The 23313-nt window shown below is 31.3% G+C and overlaps 1 protein-coding gene across 1 annotated transcript in view; it reads left to right on the plus strand.

Moving 5' to 3' along the window:
* The window catches only part of LOC143046090 (protocadherin Fat 4-like), a 49783-nt gene that overhangs the window by 8859 nt on the left and 17611 nt on the right, over positions 1 to 23313 (plus strand). The window contains exons 13-30 of the mRNA XM_076219077.1: positions 62 to 183; positions 1123 to 1301; positions 2244 to 2467; positions 2994 to 3177; positions 6973 to 7112; positions 7616 to 8863; positions 12250 to 12354; positions 12952 to 13092; positions 13720 to 13866; positions 14546 to 14662; positions 15119 to 15209; positions 18370 to 18500; positions 18891 to 18981; positions 19305 to 19438; positions 20127 to 20258; positions 20679 to 20859; positions 22343 to 22461; positions 23092 to 23301. Of these exons, the coding sequence (XP_076075192.1) occupies positions 62 to 183; positions 1123 to 1301; positions 2244 to 2467; positions 2994 to 3177; positions 6973 to 7112; positions 7616 to 8863; positions 12250 to 12354; positions 12952 to 13092; positions 13720 to 13866; positions 14546 to 14662; positions 15119 to 15209; positions 18370 to 18500; positions 18891 to 18981; positions 19305 to 19438; positions 20127 to 20258; positions 20679 to 20859; positions 22343 to 22461; positions 23092 to 23301 (3696 nt within the window). The remainder of the gene's footprint in view (positions 1 to 61; positions 184 to 1122; positions 1302 to 2243; positions 2468 to 2993; positions 3178 to 6972; positions 7113 to 7615; positions 8864 to 12249; positions 12355 to 12951; positions 13093 to 13719; positions 13867 to 14545; positions 14663 to 15118; positions 15210 to 18369; positions 18501 to 18890; positions 18982 to 19304; positions 19439 to 20126; positions 20259 to 20678; positions 20860 to 22342; positions 22462 to 23091; positions 23302 to 23313) is intronic.

Raw genomic sequence — 23313 nt, forward strand, 5'->3', positions numbered from 1 at the left:
GTATAAGTAATACATTTCTTGACGCAACTATTTAAGTATTCTTTTTTTTATCTATTTTTAGAACTACAGTATGACCAGCACGGGTGGTGTTATATTGAACTCAAAGCTTGATTATGAATCTGGTCAGACAGACTACACTGTGATTATAGAGGCCATTGACAAAGGAAAACCTTCACTTACTGGGTAATTATAATGTTAAATTTCATATTTTCATGAAAATTATATTGATTTCAAATTACTGCTCTGGATGTGCCAAAACTTGGGATCCGAAAATCCAAGAAAAGAAAAAACACAAAAATTAAATGAAAGCCAACACTATCTATGGTAAGGTAGTTGTTATTGAATGAAAATCTCATTTTTAATATGACTATGTAGTTTTACCCTTGTCTGTCATTTTGAAATTCCTCTTTGAACAGTAATACAGATTCTTTTTTTCTAAATACTTCACCTATTGAGCTGGTTTTCAGTATGTGAGACTACTATGATGAGTTACATATCAAGTTTATGTTTGGGTCCACTGTGCTGATTTTGCTGAATTTACAGGCTTCGGACTTAAATAATTAACAGTCATAAAGACTTTTTTTTTTAAATGCCTTCACATATTTAGCTGATTTTTAGTGAGTGAGTCTTCTATGATGAGATATAGATTGAGTTAATTATTGGTTCCTCTTCCCTCTCCCCTGATTTATGCCGAAATTAGAAGATTTGGACTTTGAAAATTAGTGTTGGGCTTATTCTGTCGTTACGATACACCTAGTTTGTTTAAATAAGTTCAAATATGTTAACTGTATCAAATTAGCTAAATAATAAAGAAATATCTTCTTGTTTACAAATAAAAATGCCTGGGACAGGCTGTCAATAAAGATATCAATCTATAGGTGTTTCATTGGGATGAGCTAAGGAAAACATCAAGCAAATACTAAACCTTATTATAAAAAAAATTATACCTAAGTTGAAACATTTCGAAATTTCCCTCAAGGAATGTTATGGAATGCAATTTAAACATCCAGATAACTTGCATGTGTTTTTAGAGACATTTTTTAAAATAACATTTAAAGAATGAATTTTAGAATAAACAATAATATTAATAGTGATGTTTATACTGGTGTATTTCTACCACAGATCAGCCACTATAGTTGTCCACATAACAGATATAAACGACAATCCACCAGTGTTTGGAGGAAAATATGATTTCAGTGTGCCTGAAAATGAACCAATAGGAAGTTTAGTTGGTATAGTCATGGCTACAGATTTGGATGCTGACTCAACATTGAAATTCAGTCTTCTTAATCACTCCAAAGGTTTGTGAAAGGGGGAGATGTAATCTAGTCCAAAGATTTATATAGAGGGAGGATATCCAATTGTACTAGTCTGTCCTGTTTTATTTTGTGACATAACAAGATACAAAGATATGGCGATTTCACAAACTAAACAATAATTTATCACATAAAAGGGTTAATATGAACTATTGCCATCATATATATATAATTCGTCTAAATATATATATATATGAACAAGTCTAAATTGAAAACAACGTTCAATCCTTTGATTGCGTTGGATAAAAACCGCAATTTTTATATGTGTGCATGTAACAAATTTCGTTGTATATATATTTGTGTACAGTGGAAATATATCTCTTGAATGTAATATGAAAATTACTCCTGCTTTGAACTAGATTGACATGCTAAGCCTTATTTTTAATTTCTTATTTACAAAATAATAATCTTCAGAAAGACATACCACATAACACATTAGTCTGACTCCTGAAAAATTTGTCTCTGTTTACCCTTCAATGTCCTATGATTAGGAGAAAAGCAGCAAAGAATACTGTGGATAAAAATTGCAACCTCCCCCTCCTGAGGCCAGCATGTTACCTTTAGACTCCTTGGGAAGTTGTTTTGAAATAGTCCACATTTTCATCTTCTGCTCAGAAACTGGTAAGCTAATTATTTGAAAGCAACAGTTAAAGATGGCTGGAATAATGTTTTGAACATCTTCTTTGAAATTTTATTAATTGATCAGGTAAGATTTTAAAAAAAAACATGGTCAGATCTAAATCATAATTCTGATTGGTCAATTTTCAAATGGAATAAAATTGTAAATTCCGTGGTATTCATATATCTACTTGAAGCTTGAAATGCTTAATTAGGTAAAAAGGGAGGCATTGTAATGGTTTGAGAATTTCATTTTCAGATGTAGATTTCTATGAAATTAAAATATTATTGACTTTTTTTCAATTATAGATTTTACAATAAATAATAATGGCCTGCTACAGTCTAAAATGATGTTTGACTATGAGAAAGGTCCTACTAAGTACAACATACTTGTTAAAGTATCTGATGGGAAACACAATGTAACTACCACAGTGTCTGTAAATATACTGAACATCAATGATAATCCACCACAGTTTACACAGAACACTTATAACATCAGTGTGATGGAGGATGTAAAAACAAAGACAATTCAGGTAATACTTTTTTCAAAACATTTCCTTTTTTCCTTTTTAATTCCATCTAAATGGTATGAAAAGAATGAAATAAATGCTTCTATTTATTATTGCTAATGTTTTTTCTTTTTTTCAAAAGACTAAATTTTATGTGCCTAAATTTTTAAAGGTAGGTAGATAATTATGGAGAAATTAATTGTAACTTGTATCATCGTTCAATACTAGCAACTTGATATATGTTTCACACAACTGGTAAACTCTTGCTAGTGTATTATACAATTTTGAATTTTTAGAATATTTTTTTTTGTTCTACAGATTAAATCCTTGTTGTTGAAAAATAAAAAAATAAATCTCTGTTTTAGTAAAAGAAATGTTTCTGTATCAAGCATAAGTTGTTAGTCTAATTGATTTTGCAAATTGATGTTCACATCAAGATTTTTTAAAAGTTCTGTGTTTATATTTCTGCTTGAAAATTTTTTTTTTTATATATTTGACATATAATCAGAAACAAATGTTTGTTCAATTACCTGTATTTTTAACATTTTAGGTTATGAATGCAACTGATTTAGATAATCTTGGTTCCATAACGTACAGTATTGTTGGTGGAGATGTAAGCTGTCATGATGTCTTTTCAATGGCTTCTTCAGGGATTTTATATATAAATGATACACATAACTGCCTGGACTATGAACTAAGACCAGTTCATACATTACTAGTTCAAGCCTCGGATGGTATGTAAAAAGTTTCTAGTGTGACCTGATTATGTAATTCGAAAGCAATCATCATTTTATACTCTTTTTCATTGTCCTTTTAATGATGATGACAACAATAATAATATTTACTCCGGTAATAAATCAAGTTTTGCTGGAAGATAAGAATTGCATATCTGGTCTTCTTAGAGGTAAAACAGAAAATAAGTGGTGGTATTATTTTATACCCCAGACTATTATGCAGCAGGAGGATACTGATTCATTTATTTTCGTGGGTACCAATTTTCGTGGATTAAGAAAAACTTGCATGTACGTGGATATTTGATTTCATGGTTTGACCAATCTCTCCATACAAAGCCTACGAAAAAATTGTGATTCATTGATTATTAGAATTCGTGGTTCACTTGTATAAACGAAACCCACGAAAAATTGTTATTCAACAGTATATGTATTTAGACCTGTCTGTAAGTCAGTCATTTTCAATTCCAAAAACTTTATATCAAATTGCAACCATATTTGGATATTTAGTCACAATATTATAATGAGAATTGAGGGAGATCCCTATCAATATTGAGGAAACTGTCTAAAATCATAATCTAAAAGAATAATATCATAAAGTAAACAGAATTAAAACCAGGCCATCAGGTCAAAATCAGCTTTGCATCTTTATAATTGGGGATCTGTGTTTTGTAGTTTGCTCTCTTATGGTACTTTAATATATTTGGAAAGAGTGAAATATCTAACAATAAATAACCACCAATAGAAAAAAAGTTTGAAAAAACAACATTTTGTCTCCTCTAACAATGGTAAACCAGTTATGGGACCTTTGGGACATTTGAGCTTGCTCATAAAAGGCTCTTAATTATCATTTGCATTTATTGTAAGTCTGTCACTGGTAGAAAAGATAGCAGAGATGTTGTCAGGTGAATATATAACTCTTAGAGAATGATAATTGTTGTATATTTCTGGCCTGTATGCTACTGGTCTAGACGGATTTTCTCCCCACTTGTAATTTGGGCCTTATAGTTCTAAGTATATCTGTCTGTCTGTAACAAATTGTATCTAGAGAACTGTTATAATTTCAAAGTCAGTCTGTCTGTCTGTCTGTCTGTCTGTCATGGAGATTTTGAAAAGTAAAGTTGTCAGGTATAATTTGACAATTTTATAGATATCTAACCTTTTGTGCATTTTAACTTAAAAACATGTAAGCTCTAAAAGTGCTTTAGCTGCTTCAAAGACTGTTAAGAAAAACATAGAAATACAATATTTTTTAAAAGTGTATGTCATTTTGGTCTTTGAATTGGAATATACAATCTTTAGAATTTCTAGAGTTATGCCCCTTTTTAACATGAAAAAAATGCAAAGCTTTAGTATGGGCATTCATATCCTTAGACACATTCTTCTTTAATTTAATCAGAGCTGCATAATTGGCAAATAAATTTTGTAATATTATGCTTTATAGATTTGATTTGATTTTTGGTGTTTTAACGCCTGTTTTAAGCACTGCTTTTGGGCTATTTAGTGTGGGCCAGTTTTTATTGGTAGAGTATGCTGGAGAAAACCACCTTGATAGGAAAAATAACAATCCTAGTCAATAAAGATTTGAGTCGAGTGCACCTGCATGAGTGGGTTTTGAACTCACAACCTCAGTGTTGACTTGCTAGTGATTACAGTAGTAACTTAGCCCCTAAGCTTTATAGAAGATCTTTCATTATTTTGTTTTCATGAATGTTGGGCACATAGTAAATTTTAGCATGCACTTTAAAAAGTTGTAAAGAAAAATTTTACCTACATAAATTACTTTTTCAAGTTTCAGTTTAATTTTGCCATGTTTAAGTTAAAATAACTTTATATCACAAAAAGTATTATCTTTACTAAATTTTAAGTAATGGATTTGCTATGTACAAGTCGTTGCATAAACAAAGAAGCAAATTGTGAAGTTAAAGACATTTTTCTAATTCATTATTCCTGGTTAGTTGCATTTATAAGTATAAATACCAATTAAGATAACCAAATTTTTAGGTTTCTTCCCATGAACTTAAACAGTGGAATCATTTAAAAATAAATGTAGCATTGAGAACTACTAAAAACATGCAATGTTCAAATTTTATATATTTCACTTTTGTTTTTTCAGAGTTATGTCCCTTGATAATTCATTTGAAACCTATATGACATATCTGAGATATTTTGATAGCCAATACTTATTATTAGCTATGACTTGTCTTAGTTAACCCTCCTATCCTATTCAGAACTTAGTGGAAGGTCTAAAGAAAGTGTTTATTTACTTTATCCTAGTATAACCAGTACCAGTAATGGAAATATCAACCAGTATTGAAAGGCCTTGACTATATATAGTATATAATTTAAAAGGAAGACTTAAATATATTTTTAAAATATTGTTTGCAAAATTTAACAAATATATACAGAAAGCATATTTGTAAATCTGATGTTTTGTCCAAAATTCAGTCATTCAGATTTTCAAACAGATGTTATAGAATTTGATGTTTGCTAAGAAATTCTCGGGGGAAATTGAAAAGGTGGTGATTAAAGGGTAATAACTGTGAATAATTTAAATAAAACTCTTGTCATACTTTAAATGTTATAAACAAAAGATTTATATGCACCTGATAACTTTAAACTAACCATTTAAGTTTTAAAGTTTCAATTTATCAATGTATTTTGTGTTATATTTAAAGTTCTTAGTAAAAGCAGATTTTTGTTTGGGAATATCCAATATAAGATATCCTTCAATTAGTCACATAAAATATCAATAGACTTTTAAGCAAATTACACATCTTTAAAAAAAAAAGTCACATCCTTAAAAGGATTCAGATGGTTAGGTTCTAAAGACCCAATTACCAAAAAAATAGGGCAAAATCTCCCCTGTCCTGATTAAGCACTGGACATTAAAAGGATAACAGCAACTAATCAATTATTATCAAATCCATAAAATCAAAGAAAAAAAATACAAATAATAAGAAATGCAAACAAGTTTCAATTTTAGAAATTTTATTAAACCTTCTGTCACTAATTATAGATCATTTTAAAAATACATGCATTTAAAATTTGTTGAATAACATACTAAATCAGAATTAAAAAAGTTTTCACAGGAAACGAGTAACCCTTCATAAGTTGTTATCAAGTATCAACATAATAGAATCTGATCGTAATCTCATAAACTGTAGACATGACCTCAGTAGATTGTCGATGTGACTCATATATAGATATAACTATAGACAGACAAGTAAGGACATGCAATAGTATAAGGCTGTTTTTCCTTAGTTTAGATATAACTAGAAGATGTTGTATGAGTGCCAATGAAACAACTCTCCATCCAAGTCACAATTTGTAAAAGTAAACCATTATAGGTCAAAGTACAGTCTTTAACACTGAGCCTCAGCAGAATTATTTGTGGAATGTAAAATATGATAGTTGCTTTCCAGTTGTCAATTAAAAAAATCATTTCTATTTTTTTGTAGATCTCTATCTTGTCAAATAGGTTTTGAAAGAGTTTTTTCAGTTGCCTACAATGGGTTGTAGCTTTCTTTCTTGCATGGCTATTTAAAAAAAATAAAAACTCTTAACTGGGAATATAAGAAAAATTACAAAAGATTGAATAAATGTATACATTGAACATGTTATGTGTATGGTTATATTCATGCAGTCAAAGTTTCACTTGATATGGTTGCTATTATTATATGGTATCTACATTGGAAAATACATATGCTGAAGATAACTTTATGCCATCTTATATATTCTCTATAGGAAATGAAATAGAAAAAGAATGAGGTATTTTATGTTGTAATATTATTGTAGGGACACCATTCTCACATACCAGCAGAGCTTTGATCATGATCAATCTCGAAGACAGAGACAACAAACCTCCTGAGTTTTACTGGAAGACTTATACTGCTACTATCAAAGAGAATAGTCCAGCCGGGAGTTCAGTTGTTAAGGTAAAAAATTATATTGAATCTCTGGATGCCAAAATTCCAAAGCCTGCTTGTATTCTTTTTTTTAAGAGGAAAATCAAGGAACTGTTTGAATGTCCAATATAGACATTGCCTTTCATGTGATTTGTTTTAGTTTCAAAATTTGTAAAGAAAATTTACTTGAAACATTGTTGTATGAAAATAAGAAGATGATGTGCCAATGAGACAACTCTCCACAAGAGAACAAATGACAAAGAAATTAACAACTATAGGTCACTGCAAGGCCTTCAGAAAATCCCATCATATTGATACATATCATAAAAAAAACTTACTCACATAAACCTCCTCCTTGTCATATTAAAAGATATCGTGAAAAAACCCTGATCTAAGAGTGTTGTCTGTACTGTAGGAAAACGATATAGCTTAAAAAATGAGTGAGTCTTTACTTTCTAAAAAATATTTTATGCAAAATATATTTTCTAAAATTATATGAAAGGAATAGAATGAATATGACTTTATTATTTCAGGTTGGGGCATCTGATCCTGATTCCACAAAATTGATATATACAGCTGTCAATTACACAGATGAATTTGAATTCCAACAAAATATGTTAGTAACAAAGAAAGAAATAGATGCAGAAGTCCATCAGAGATATACAGTGAATATTTCTGTCTCAGATGGTTCAAATGGACATGATTACGCTACTGTTGATGTGTTGGTAGAAGACGTGAATGACAATGTACCTTTCTTTACCTCCAGTCTGAAGAACTTCTCTATCCCAGCTAATGCTCTAGGCAATAGAAGAGTTGGACAGTTGACTGTGAAAGATAAAGACATATCAAATAGAGGTTTTACATTCTATCTGGCAAATGAAGATCATTTCAGGATAGATAACATAACAGGAGAATTGTTTGTAATGGATGATCACGTTAAGTTCCAAGCTAATGTGGTGTACAATATGACTGTCAATGTCATGGACCATGGACAACCTCCATTGACTACATCGGCAGAAATAAACATTTTCATTGACATTACAAATCACAACCCTCCAAAGTTTATAAATGGGCCATACTCAAAGAGCTTAAAAGAAAATACCAATATCAATTCTAGTGTGATAACAGTTCAAGCTGAAGATAAAGATCCTGGAGATGCTGGCGTTGTCAGGTATAAACTGGTTCCAAACTCAAAATACTACGGCAAATTCTATATTAATGAAAACTCAGGAGAAATAACTCTTGTGGGTAAGCTGGACTATGAAGGAGATCAATTTTACGAGTTGACTGTGCTGGCAATAGACAAAGCTGATGATCCTAAAACTGCCATCACCCATGTTCAAATACACATAACTAATGTTAATGAAAAACCACAGTTCTTGGAAAAAATGGATGGATTATGTGTAAAATCTCCTATAACTAAAGACCAACTAGTTGCTATAGTTAATGCTAGGGATCCAGATGCAAATGATGTTCTAAGTTATTCTCTTAACGATACAACAAATTTTAGAATTGGAAATGAATCTGGTGAAATCAGAGCAAAACATAATGTGGCTAGCAATTTAACAATATCTGTCATCGTCAAAGATAAAGGCGGACTGATGGATACTAAAGAAATAGAATTATACAATAACCCCAGTCTTGTCATCACACCCGCCATTATTACTGTGGACGTGACAGAAAACAGTACCGACCATTACATAACTAAAGTCAATGCAAGTTCTAAACAGACACTAACCTACACATTATTCAATTCCACTGGATTCACCATTGATTCTAATGTAAGTACACACACTATATGTGTTTAAAATCGTCATTTTAGTTCAATGGGACTTTCACATATTTTTAACCACCATAGCATTTTTGACGGGATCTTTCTCAATACAATCACTCAATTTGGGTTAAAATTTTACATAGCTACCCTTAGATTTTAAGTAGATTAATACACTCAAAATATTAAGTCAACAGCATAATGAAAAAATGTTGGAGCATAAACTTCTTTTTTAAAGGTATGATTTTACCATTTTGACAATAATTTAAAGGAACATAAGATAAAATTTCATTTTTGTCTATTTTATTCTTTAATAGTTGGAAATGATTAGATACACATGGTTCATTTGTCTATATTTAAGCGATGAGTACTCATGTAAATTAGCAGTCAAACTTGTTAACACTATTTAATTCTGAATGAGATTTTCACCAAAATGAAGCAAATTTAAACATATGAAATAAAGTTAGTTATAGGTTGCATTTCTGTAAATATTGACAATGCAATTTCCCATAGGAACTCCTTTTGCCGCTAAAACTGTACCACTTTTACTATGAAGTTTTGAAAAAAATCTTATCCTAGAATTGAAAGTTCATATATGCACTACAATTTTTTTCAAAGGTCAAAATATAGGACTGTGTGGCATATTTTCAACGTTTATATGCCCTGAACTTTCAGAGTTTAAACTAACACTAATTTTCTTAACTACCCCTACCTCGAAAGGAAAGAAGGGTTACCACAGATTTCAATGTAAACAATATGCACATGTATATTTACTGGTAATATTCCCAAGTTATGTCTCTGTGAGATGGAACACAGAGAGCATAACTGGGAACCAGTATGTAAACAAAATTAATTATGGCCCTGCCACTAAGTGGTCAGGGACATATAGTGTTACCCTTGTCCGTCATTCCGATATTCCGTCATTCCGAAATTCCGTAATTCCGTCATTCCGTCATTCCGCAACAAACCATTATACAGAGTTTTTTTCTAAACAGTCCTTTAGATATTGGGCTGAATTTTGATATGTGAGTTAACCATGATGAGTTACAGATCAAGTTTTAGTTTCGTTCCGCTCCACTAATTTTTGCCGAAATTACGGGCTTTGGACTTTGAGAAATTGTTGAAAATCACAGTTATAGAGACTTTTTTTTAAACGCCTTCAGATATTGGGCTGACTTTTGGTATGTGAGTTAACCATGATGAGTTACAGATCAAGTTTAAGTTTCGTTCCGCTCCGTTAATTTTTGCTGAAATTACGGGCTTTGGACTTTGATAAATTATTTAAAATCACAGATTTATTTTTTATACGCCTCCAGATTTTAGCTGATTTTGATATGCGAGACTACCATCATGTTTGAGTCCATATGTGTTATTGAAATTGCAGATTTTTCTAGTTTTTGGGACGGGGCCATTCGTGTTGCTTTGACACATCTAGTTTTTTATGAATATTCTAAATCTCCCCAAAAGAGGCGTGGTTTGAGAAACAGCTGACGCTGTATTTACAAAGTGCAACCTATATATTTAATTTTGCAGATTTTGTTGTAGAAAATAAATCTCTGTTTTGCCAAAGTTAACCAAACTTGGCCACAATCATCATTGGAGTATCTAGTTTGAAAAATGTGTCCGGTGACCCTGCCAACTTGAACCAAGATGGCCTCCATGGCTAAAAATAGAACATAGGGGTAAAATAAAGATTTTGGCTTATAACTCTGAAACCAAAGCATAAAGAGCAAATCTGACATGGGGTAATATTGTTTATCAAGTCAAGATCTATCTGCCCTGTAATTTTCAGATGAATCGGACAACCGGTTGTTGGGTTGCTGCCCCTGAATTGGTAATTTTAAGGAAATTTTGCCGTTTTTGGTTATTATCTTGAATATTATTATAGATAGAGATAAACTATAAACAGCAATAATGTTCAGCACAATATGATCTACAAATAAGTTAACATGACCAAAATGGTCAGTTGACCCTTTAAGGAGTTATTGCCCTTTATAGTCATAGTTTACCAATTTTTCGTAAATTTTTGTAATCTTGTACAAAAATCTCCTCCTCTGAAACTACTGGGCCAAATTTAACCAAACTTAGCCACAATCATTATTAGGGTATCTATTCTCCAATTCTTTCCACTTCTCAGTCATTACAGCTGAATGGATGTGCTGGGCCAGCTCTCCTTTACCCGCTATTTTCGATGATGGTTTACTTTTAGATGATTAACGACTTACTACTTTAGATGACAGAAACCAATCCAACGCTGTACAATAAACGTTGTAGTCGGTGTATTCCACGTTAACATGCACTCCAAAACCTATTGTTGATGGGGGAGTGTTATGCTGATTAACGTCTGAGGGCTGTATCCTAGGTGTTAAATGATTGACCTTCATTTCACTGCCTCACGGCTTTGGTCCTGATAACGCTTCCTGTCATCTTTAGCACTACGTCCAAGACTCATCTACCAATACTCCATCATCGAGGTTAGCGGGCTGCCAAACTGACCAAACTGGCCCCGAAAGCAGCTGTTGTTAAGAAATAACAACAAAATAGTAAACAAACAAAAAAGAACTCTCAAAACCTATATGGCGACCTCCAAAATGGCATCCACCACCTGTTCCTGACTGATGGCACAAAATTATTTAAACGCTTACCAATCGCCTTCAGGGACCGAGCCGACCGTGCGAGGGCTGTATAGCCAGTCAAGGTCGTTAAAAACTTCCATTTGTTGTTGTTAGGGTATCTAGTTTAAAAAATGTGTGCGGTGACCCAGCCAACCAATCAAGATGGCTGCCATGGCTAAAAATAGAACATAGGGGTAAAATGTAGATTTTGGCTTATAACTCTGAAACCAAAGCATTTAGAGCAAATTTCACAAGGTGTTAAATTGTTTATCAAGTCAATATCTATCTGCCCTGAAATTTTCAGATGAATTGGAATTGGGATTTTGGGTTGCTGCCCCACAATTGGTAATTTTTAAAGAAATTTTGGCGTTTTTGGTTATTATCTTGAATACTATTATAGATAGAGATAAAATGTAAACAGCAATGATGTTCAGCAAGGTAAGATCTACAAATAAGTCAAATGACCAAAATGGTTAGTTGACCCCTTAAGGAGTTATTGCCCTTTATAGTCAATTTTTAACAATTTTCATTAATTTGGTAAATATTTGTAATTTTTTACAAAATATTATCCTCTGTAACTAAAGGACCAAGCGTATTATTGATACAGAAAATTGTAAGTAAATGTAGCAAGAATGTTTAGTAAAGTAAGATCTACAAACACATCACCATCACCAAAACACAATTTTCTCATGAATCCATCTGTGTCCTTTGTTTAATATGCATATAGACAAAGGTGAGCGACACAGGCTCTTAAGAGCCTCTAGTTTATTTTTATTTTTAGGGTACAATAACATCAGATGGACCACTGGACAGGGAGACTGAAACAAAGAAAATAACAGTCATACATGTACAGGTCAACAGTTCTTCAAGTTCTTGTCTAGCGCAGGTGAAAAAATGTTAAGATTATTTTTAATTTACTTTTCAAATAGTTTGCCAGGTGTAACAAATACGATATAAAAAAGATATGGTATGATTGCCAATTAGACATCAAGAGACCAAAATGACATAGAAATTAACAGCTATAGGTCATTGTATGGCCTTCAACAATGAGCAAAGCCCATACTGCATAGTCAGCTATCATTCTTTTACAAAGTACTGTAAAGATTGTCTTTTCTCCAAAAGGGTGTTTATACATGTTTAACCTATTTTTAATTTACTTTCGATAATGTTTCAAAATTTTATTGTAATTATTCTTCTCATTTTGGGCACCATAATTGGCAAAAAAAATATTTGTTTGTTTGTGTGTTGTTTGTATAGCTTTTTTTATAAACTTTGAGACAGTGTTAAACATAAAGTATAATGAAAATATGTAGATTTCAAGGAAACTTAAAATGAGAAAGAGTATGATTTTAGCAAAATAAAATTGTAGGCATACTTGGTCATACTATGTGTTGGATATTTTGAGTACATATCCAAAGCATATTTCAATCTGTAATAATAAGAAACATAGGATTGAATGAAACCCAGATTTTACATATTACAGGTCAACATTAATATCCAAGACATTAATGACAATCCTCCACAATTTGGGTTCCAGTATGACACAAAAACTATTCCTGAGAATTTGTCAACAGGAACATGTTTCTTTCCATTACCTGTGGAAGATCCTGACTTAAATACAAAGGTAAATGACTCTGTAATTTTTTTTTATATACCGGTACAGGTGAATATTTTGTCTCTATGTCTAGAAATATACAGGAAAATTGTAAAATATTTTGGCTTTAGTACGCAGGTAAATAATGCTTAAAGATAACAGGTAAAAAATCTTTTTGGTACAGGTTTTTTTTTTTTTTAAAGTATTTACATATCGCCATGAAATTTTCTTTTTTAAGATAAACTACAATTCAGACCATCATGAAATTTCAAAGAAAGTTAACAAGATTTTAGCTTGCTATATGTATGATGTATTTTGATATTCATTGCTCATTAACTTTTTTGTTTACTGAATACTTATATATTTGAGGGCATTATGGCCATGATCTGAAAAGACATTAGGCCAGTACAGATTCCTCAGTTAAAATCGATTATCTCTGGACATAACATGCTTACAAATTTTAAAAGTTGTATGAAATCAAAGACATTGAAGTACACAAATAAAAATAATTTTTTTTAATTGTCCAATGTAAATGCATCTTTTAAGGTTCATATACATATACATTGTATTCCATTTGTATTATGAAAATGATGGATTATTTTATTTTTTATAGTAATTCTACTTATAATTTATTTCTTTGTCTTTTCCTTTTCTCAGCTTAATTTCAGTATTATAGAAGATGATTCCCATGGCAAGTTTAAAATTCAGCCATACTCCAACCAAACAGGGGGGTGTCTTGTCTTAAAAACAAGTCTAGATTATGAATCTATGCCTGATAATCTAAATGGATTATACTCATTAAAGGTAAGCATTTCTAATTCCCAAAATTTTAGTTTGAAGTAGATCAAATTATTTTTTCATTTTGTTTTCTATAAAGTTGTGGTCACTTCAACTTGAAACTTAGTTTAAATGTTTATTATGACATGAACTATAAAATGAATCCCAAATTTCTATTTTTAAAACTCATCAAACATAACCTGTTTATAATTCAGTAATGTAAACATGATTTTTTTTTTTTAATAAAACTTACATCAGTGGTTATCAAATCAAAACATTTTGAAGACCAATTACCAAGTTATTAAAAGGCATTGAAAACCAAAAGTTCCAAAAAGTCTGCCATATCTGGACCATCTATGTCTGTAAAGGTGTTGAATGATTGATTTTTAGATTTTATTAACAGTAAATTTACACAAAACAACTGTATCAAGTAATGACTACTGAGCTTTGTGATAACATTGGGGAAAACATCTACAAGCAGTGGTTTTTAAATACAAAAAAAGGACCACACATATAATTTTACACTCCTGACTCATTTTGTCAACATTAGAAAGACTAATTTATGAACAATTCAATAACAGTTGGGACTTGGGGTGCAAAATAATTTATTATTTATTTGTGAGTAATTTAAAATGAATAAGATGAATATTTTAGATGAACTTGAGATACTATTGTGTGAGATTATTTTATATTAATTATGATTTAGGCAGAAGTAAGTGATGGTAAATACAGCAGTACAAGAGAGATCAAGGTCCACATACAAGATATCAATGATAATGATCCTATATTCAATCAAACACAGTATTATGCTGAAATCAGTGAAGTTAGTACATTTGTATGTAATGTTTAGTGCTATCATATGTTATAAGACTTCGAATAAGGAATAGACAGTAAATTTGATAATGTACAAGGTGCTGGTTATATCTAAAATGGAATTCAGTTTATTTTGTATATCAAATTAAGATCTTTTTGAAAAAATATAAATAACCCTTAAAAGAGTTTTTATCGAGAAGTGTGACAATTCACAGTTCAAACACATTTTCTACAGCTAGCCAAATAGATATTTTGGGCAAGATGTTGATTGTTAGAAATTGTCAAAGAATGTTTTATACTTGGATGTGCTTTGCCATAAGGCTACCATTATAAATCAGGGGTATATTTAATATGGTTCAGTTGATGGTTTAAATCAGAAACTTTACTCATGTATACAATATTGCTTAATTGTTTAATTTAAAACTATAAAGAAATATTCACATGATTTTTATTTGTGTTATTATAGAATGTACCTCAATATACCAGTATAATCCACATGACTGCCTATGATAAAGATGCTCTAGATGAGGGGAAATTGAAATACTCACTTGAAGGAGGTAGGTACCTATATATTAACTCAAGCTCTTTAATTTGTATACATTAGTATTTCAAGTTGAACTGCAGTTTAAAGCCCTTTATACTGCAACTAGTTGTGTTTATTTCCTAAATATAGTAACACAGCTATATTTTGTGCAATGTCAATTTCATCATGGAACACCTTTTCCACAGTTAGAGGTTCATTAAGGGATGAAAATAAGTTTGAAATCTGTGTTACAATTTAGATAGCTATCAATTTATTTATTTAAGTTGCAGTATAAAAACAATATTAGGTCAATGTCAGAAAAATATCAACTTTTATGTACTCGGCGCAAAACTGGGGAATAGCTCGGTAGAACCTCGCCCTTCCCCAGTTTCTCAGCCTCATACAAAAAAGTCAATATTTTTCTGATATTGACCTTATATTGTATATATATAAAATTAAGAAGATGTGGTACAATTGCTAATGAGGCTTCTCTCCACATGAGACCATATGACACAGAAATTAACATCTATAGGTCACTGTACGGCTTTCCACAATGAGAAAACCCATACCGCTAGTCAGCTTTTTAAAAGGCCTTGAAATGATAAGTTAACATCATTAACAGTAGAGAGAAAAACATGACCTTGTGCAATGCCAAGATACAGTAGCCATTTTCACAAAAAAATCTAAGTGTAAAATTAATCTTACGATAAAAATATTTAGTTGAATTGTTAAGGAATATTTTAGACTTACGATAAATTTTACACTTCAGATTTTTTGTTAAAAGGGCTACAGGTATTGACAGAGTGTAGAGCTATTAGGCCACAGACCACAATTAATTCCTCTATCAGTTCTTTATAACGTTTTGTATCATTAAAAAAATTGCACCATGCACTTTTGTCAAATTTTTTGTGTGTGTAATGTATAGTCTTAGTCCAAATATATATCCAAAATTCAGAAAGATTGACGCAACCACTTTTACAAATTTAGCCAATACACATCCATACCCCTATTGACAAGTCAAGAGACAGTTCCAAAAACTGTAAATATGACCTTTTTGCACTTGGCCTAATCACTCATTCCACATCAAAATCAGTTTAAATACAACATCCAAAAATTTATTTCACCTCTCTTAAAATCTAAGAAATGAGTGAGGAAGGGAAAGAAAAAAAATTAAGGAAAAATACACTCTATTTAAAGGGAACTATATTCGTGGACAACGAAAAGCGGGGTCATTAATTGTGGTCTTGGGCCTATTAGGGGCCTAAAACTTGACCAATTCTTATAAAACTTGGCATGATTTAAGCTTAGTATATTATAAAACAGTTTATTAATTTCAAAGCCATATGATACCAAATGAAAAAAATGTGGCATTTTTTATATCTGAACTTTGGGGGCTGAATTGTGGCGTTGAATTAGGACAATTTCAACTATCAAATTTGAGCTTCTAAAAACCAAAAGATACCAAAACTAACACTTTTTAATTTCTCTATGTATAAGTTATCATCTTTTTAAAGCAACAGATAGCATACTTCATGTATCAGACTTATGAAAAATGGCCAGAAGTTAATTTTATATGAGCCTGTGCCAAAAAATAGAGGTTTGCAAATAAAGTGAGGCCTTATAACAAATGTAACATTTTTCACTTACCACAATTTTCTGAAGTTGTTAAGTTATCAAAAAAACTATATCATGTTATAAATGTACTTTAAATGGAAATATAAGTTTCAAATAGCATAACATATGTGGATAAAATGGTCTTTAGCGGTGTCAAGCTTATAAAAAAAATTGTCAATTTAGGCCGTTCCCCATATTTGCATATTAAAAAGCATATAAATGATATGAGAGATGGAGATATGCTTCTTTTTGCTTAAATCTGTGCTTAGATATGATAAAACATGGAACCTGGATGTAACAAGACTGTCAATTTCAACTATATATGTAGACAGTATGGTCTGAGGCAAAGTTTATTAACTTTACTGTTTAAAACCTGAATGAAATTTCAGCCTCAAAAGACCAATATTTTAACCACTAGCTATCCAACAGAAGAAAATAAAGGTAGTCTGTGAAACAGAAATGGTTAAACAACCAGTAATAAGTGTTTTTAATATAGATTCAGTGCAATCTGCTTAGGAATACAATTTTAAGTGCATAGAACTTCACATTTCACCTGCTGCGTATACTGACCGTTAGACTTGGACTATTAAAACAGCACATTTTGCACTCTTTTTATGTTTATATCTACTTTTTTTTGTGTTCAGAGTTCACAAATTAGTAAAACAACTGTAATAAATACCACAAACACAAATAGATATCAGAAAAAATCTGTCAGAGAGAAATTAAGCATGCTGTTCTGCAAAAATATTGAAAAAAGTGAAATAGCTACATTTGGGCATTTAACCTGAAAAGTGACTTTTCCACAAAATTTCTATCAAATGAAAGTGAAAACCATTTCTTCTCATGTAGTTTGACAAATTAATACCAATAGATCATTCAGAGAAGATGTCAAAGTAAAAATTCAAAATTTGCTGAAATGCACTTCTTAGGCCACAGACCACAATTAATTCCTCTATCAGTTCTTTATAACGTTTTGTATCATTAAAAAATTGCACCATGCACTTTTGTTAAATTTTTTGGGTGTGTAATGTATAGTCTTAGTCCAAATATATATCCAAAATTCAGAAAGATTGACGCAATCACTTTTACAAATTTAGCCAATACACATCCATACCCCTATTGACAAGTCAAGAGACGGTTCCGAAAACTGTAAATATGACCTTTTTGCACTTGGCCTAATCACTCATTCCATATCAAAATCAGTTTAAATACAACATCCAAAAATTTATTTCACCTCTCTTCTTTCATTTCCACCCAATAAAATCTAAGAAATGAGTGAGGAAGGGAAAGAAAAAAAATTAAGGAAAAATACACTCTATTTAAAGGGAACTATATTCGTGGACAACGAAAAGCGGGGTCATTAATTGTGGTCTTGGGCCATTATAATTAGAAACTATTTTTTTATGTTTGATTGTTTTGGTGGGGGTGGGGGGTCTTTTTATTTAATTGTCCACAAGGAAAGTGTGTTTCTCAATTGAATTGATTTATTTCTGCAACATGCTAAATAGACCTCTGATAGATGTATTGTTAAATAACCTTTTATTGACATTATTAACCCAAGTTATTTCTTATGTTTTCAGATGATAGTATGTATTTCATCATTCAGAACAGTAGCCATTTTGGTGACTTAGAAGTGAACACAAACCTAAATAGAGAAAACCGATCATCATATACAGTAACAATTATTGCCCATGATTCTGACGGACATACAGTGAGTTATAACATTCAATTTAGTCTGGTAGTATAAGATGTTTCTGATCAAATAGAATATATTTTATCTTAGGTTCACTTTGTTTTCTTTCAATGATTTCAATAGCATATGCCTTTTTCAAGATATCTTTATTAATTACTTAAATTCATGTTTTTAAAATTCTTTTCATGGGTTAATATAAAACTCCAATGTGTAAAATTAGTTTCAAAATCTGGAACTTATCAATAAACTGAACTGGAAATTAACTCATATTTTTAAGAGAGACTAATCCATCGAACTAGCATATCAACTTCATATGTACCAAATAAGTAATGCAGGTGTATCTTTATAATGCTCTGTCAATCTTGTTTACCAATGCATGAAGTTAAACTCAAAATGTTTCTGTTACAGGGAAGCACAAATGTAAGCATAACCATTTTAGATGTCAATGAATTCAAACCAAAATTCAACAAAGACTCATATTTGTTTGAGACATTAGAAGGTAAGTTACATTAGAATTCATAATTATGCAATTTTAAGCTAATAAAGGCATAGAGGTTATTCTTGAATTTAAGATATTGTTTAAAGCAATGAGACAATTAATTGATTCAAATGCTTCTTTAAATCATATGTTTTAAAATAATTTACATGATGTGCCAACAATTTCATACCATCAAACATGGAGTTGATAATCTGAAACTTGTGGTATTATCCAATCAAAATGAACATACCAAAAGTGTAACATCAGAATTATGTATCTTATTTTCTTAAGAATGTGTACAAATAGTTACAATGTTTTACTTTGATCTGAATGTTTTCTTTCAGGTCCTAGCAGTAAAGGTTTTGATATGGTGATATCAACATCAGACCCAGACTTGGGTGAAAATGGAACAAATAGTTTTACATTGATAAATGATTATGGTGGATTGTTCAATATAACTACATTACCAAATAATACTGTAAGTAAAAGGGGTGTGGCAGTCCAATATAATATATCAGTTTGAAATAAGTGGAAGCCTGAAATATTTAAAGAAAAAAAAAACGATGTTAGATTTCTTATTCATGTTATCATGAGGTTTATGTTTTATCAATACCACATCAAATGAATGTGATGAGTAGTTTCAGAAAGACCAGGATTTAAATACATCAACATGGCTACAACTATGGACATACCTGCCAACTGTCACTATTTGTGGGGGATTTCCCCCATGAAGGCTCCTAAAAAATAATTTTGAAAGATCAATTTTGTCCATAATTTTTAACAAAACAATTAATTTTAAAATGGCCATAGGCTTGTTAAAGTAAGGAGAAGCCAAAAAACAGCTTTAAAATGTATTTGAAGGCCCCATTGAAGGTTTTGTAGGACTACAATAGCCATTTTGCACGTAAAACCCCCATGGGCATTTTGAAAAGTTGGCAGGAATGTATGGAGAATTTCAAACTCCTCAGAAAACATTGAATTAATATGGTACATGTAACATATTGCAAATTTAATCCATTAAAAAAATGCTAACTTTCATACATTTGACAAATTTCTGATCTACATCTTTTAGTAAATAGCACAGATGCAATATGAAGACTTTAACATGTCATACTTGTGTTGATGATATTTAAAATGAACAAATAACAATGACATCTGTATTTTAGGGTGTTATAACAGTGTTGAAGGAGCTTGATAGAGAATCTCAAAATAGTCAGAAAGAAAATGGAACAGCTGTTTATAGGTTACATGTAAAAGCCGAGGACCATGGAATCCCAGCTAAATCTGAAGTCACTGTGGTAAGAAGACTAAAACAAGATAGCAACAAATATCCAAGCTCAACCCTAAATTATTCTTAGGTATAACAGGGAAAACAGTCAACAAAGTAAATACTCTAAATAAGTCTGTTATATTTGTACAAGTTATGTCATGACTGCCAGACATGACTGTGCCTGAACCCTTGCAAAGCTTGAATTCAATGTTTTGCACTATGATTCTAATGAAGAATGCCAATGAGACCACTCCTCTCAAAAGACCAAAAGACACAGAAATTAACAAATATAGGTCACAATACGGCCTTCAACAATGAGCAAAACCCCATAACACACAGTCAGCTATAAAAGGCCCAAAATGAGAAAAATGTAAATTAATTTAGATAAGAAAAACTAACTACCTAAATACATTTCAGCTGATTTTATTATTAAATTGCTTTGTTTTAGGTGGTTCTACATGTAGAGGATATAAATGATTGTAAACCACAGTTTACCCAGCCTCATTACCATACTGAAGTGTTAGAGGGGTCACATAAGGGTTTTTCTATCCTGACGGTCACAGCCACTGATTGTGATTACTTAGAACAGTACAACAACATAACATTTAGTTTAACAGGCACAGACTCAGGTAAGATATGATTGTGATTACTTAGAACAGTACAACAACATAACATTTAGTTTAACAGGCACAGACTCAGGTAAGATATGGTTGTGAATACTTAGAACAGTACAACAACATAACATTTAGTTTAACAGGCACAGACTCAGGTAAGATATGATTGTGATTACTTAGAGCAGTACAACAATAATTTAGTTTAACAGGCACAGACTCAGGTAAGATATGATTGTGATTACTTAGAACAGTACAACAACATAACATTTAGTTTAACAGGCACAGACTCAGGTAAGATATGATTGTGATTACTTAGAACAGTACAACAACATAACATTTAGTTTAACAGGCACAGACTCAGGTAAGATATGATTGTGATTACTTAGAGCAGTACAACAATAATTTAGTTTAACAGGCACAGACTCAGGTAAGATATGATTGTGATTACTTAGAACAGTACAACAACATAACATTTAGTTTAACAGGCACAGACTCAGGTAAGATATGATTGTGATTACTTAGAGCAGTACAACAATAATTTAGTTTAACAGGCACAGACTCAGGTAAGATATGATTGTGATTACTTAGAACAGTACAACAACATAACATTTAGTTTAACAGGCACAGACTCAGGTAAGATATGCTACTATGGAAAAGAAGTGGGATTTTTTTTTACAGTAAATTTTTATTTTTAACAGCTTACATACCTGCCAACCCTCCTGTTTTGAGCGGTCCAAATGGTGAATTTCCGGAAATCTCCCGCTTGCCGGTCTGCTCCCATGCAGGATTATAGAATCTCCCACTTTCGGATATTTCAACCCGGAATTACCTGCATTTACAATTCTCAGGCTTTTTCATAACTGTCAATAGAAATAAATAAACAATCCCCAATTATTGGAAAACTTTGGTCAGTATTTTTTTATGTTCGATTTATAAGTAATAGAAATTCATTTCTGCTCCATCAACTGCAGCAAAATACAGGTCTTTGTCTGGACCAAGCGGTAGTGTAAAAAAAGAAGAATTAGATAGCTGCAAATCGATGTCAAGCAGACTAAATGAAATTTTTCTAAATTTTACGACCGAGTTCAGTGACACTTGGCAATGAATCTTCATGTTCAATCAACTTTCATAATCAAAATTTCCCCATCAGCTATCATAGATCTCCCTCTTCGAAGGTTTCAGAGGTTGGCAGGTATGCAGTTTGTTTAAGCTGACATTACCACCTTGTTAAAGAAATTGCTTTACTGCTATACACTAACAATCATGGAGATCAATACCAGACAAATCAAAAAGATAAGTACACATAGGAGTCTTATTTTATCTTGGTGTATGTAACTTGCAGAGGTTTCAATGTGATGTAACCATGAAAATGGAAAATTAGTGGGAGAACAAGATACCAGGTAAATTATGAATGTCCTGAAATATTGGAAAAGATGAATTCAAAGATGATATTGTTTCTATTGAAAATAAGATTTTGCATTTTTTTTTTAATTTTCAGATCTTTTTGAGATTAATAATAGTGGGGAGATCCATCTAAATACCACTATCAGTGTACAGTCCCATAAAGACAAGTTCAATCTGACAATTGTTGCCACTGATTCAGCAAACACTAACCAGGTGCGTAAATAGTGTTTATATATCATTTGAAAAAGTACATATTGATGGCAGATCTTTGATCTGTTGAATTATTCCTAACATTTTTAGACTCTGAGCGACATATTGTATAGATATAGACCAGTACTTGTCTGCTGTATTTTTTTGAAGACTGTAAATTGACCTTATGATGTCTCATGTAGATATATACCTTACATCTCCTTTCAAAGTCAACTTTTCAGAGATTTTTTTTTCTCCACACGTGGTCTATTTTATTAAGATTGTTTTAAAATCTTACAACATTTATATATTAAAGTTTTTATATAAAACAGCTTAATTATGATTCAGGAAACGTTATCTGATTTTCTTCTGAGCAATTTTTAGTGCAACAACCAATCTAATGTACTAAACTTAATAGACTATAGACCATAAATATCTCTATTTATTTATGGTCCGATACACACAAATATCAAATATATTAATCAGTTCTTATGTCTTTCATTTGATTAAAAAATTTAAAAGAAAAATCATTATTGTCTGTGATCATTTCGAAGAATTGAAGATTGAAGATTGAAGCAGTAAAATATAGTTTCTATTGCCTCTTGAATGAAAAATTATTCATAGCAAAATTCATTTTTTCTTTCACTTTTTCAGGTCCCACTAACTGTATTGATAACTGATGTTAATGATCACGACCCTGTGTTTACTCATCCTATCTACAATTTTTCCACCCCTGAAACTGATGGCACTGGAGACATCGTGGTTGGATTAGTCAGTGCTACCGATGAAGATTTAGGACAGAATGGTATCGTTACATATAGTATCATATCTATTGATGTACAACATGTCTTCAATATTTCACAAGTAAGTTTCAAA

The sequence above is a fragment of the Mytilus galloprovincialis genome, chromosome 9 (assembly GCF_965363235.1).
Source record: "Mytilus galloprovincialis chromosome 9, xbMytGall1.hap1.1, whole genome shotgun sequence".
In the NCBI taxonomy this organism is placed as follows: domain Eukaryota; kingdom Metazoa; phylum Mollusca; class Bivalvia; order Mytilida; family Mytilidae; genus Mytilus; species Mytilus galloprovincialis.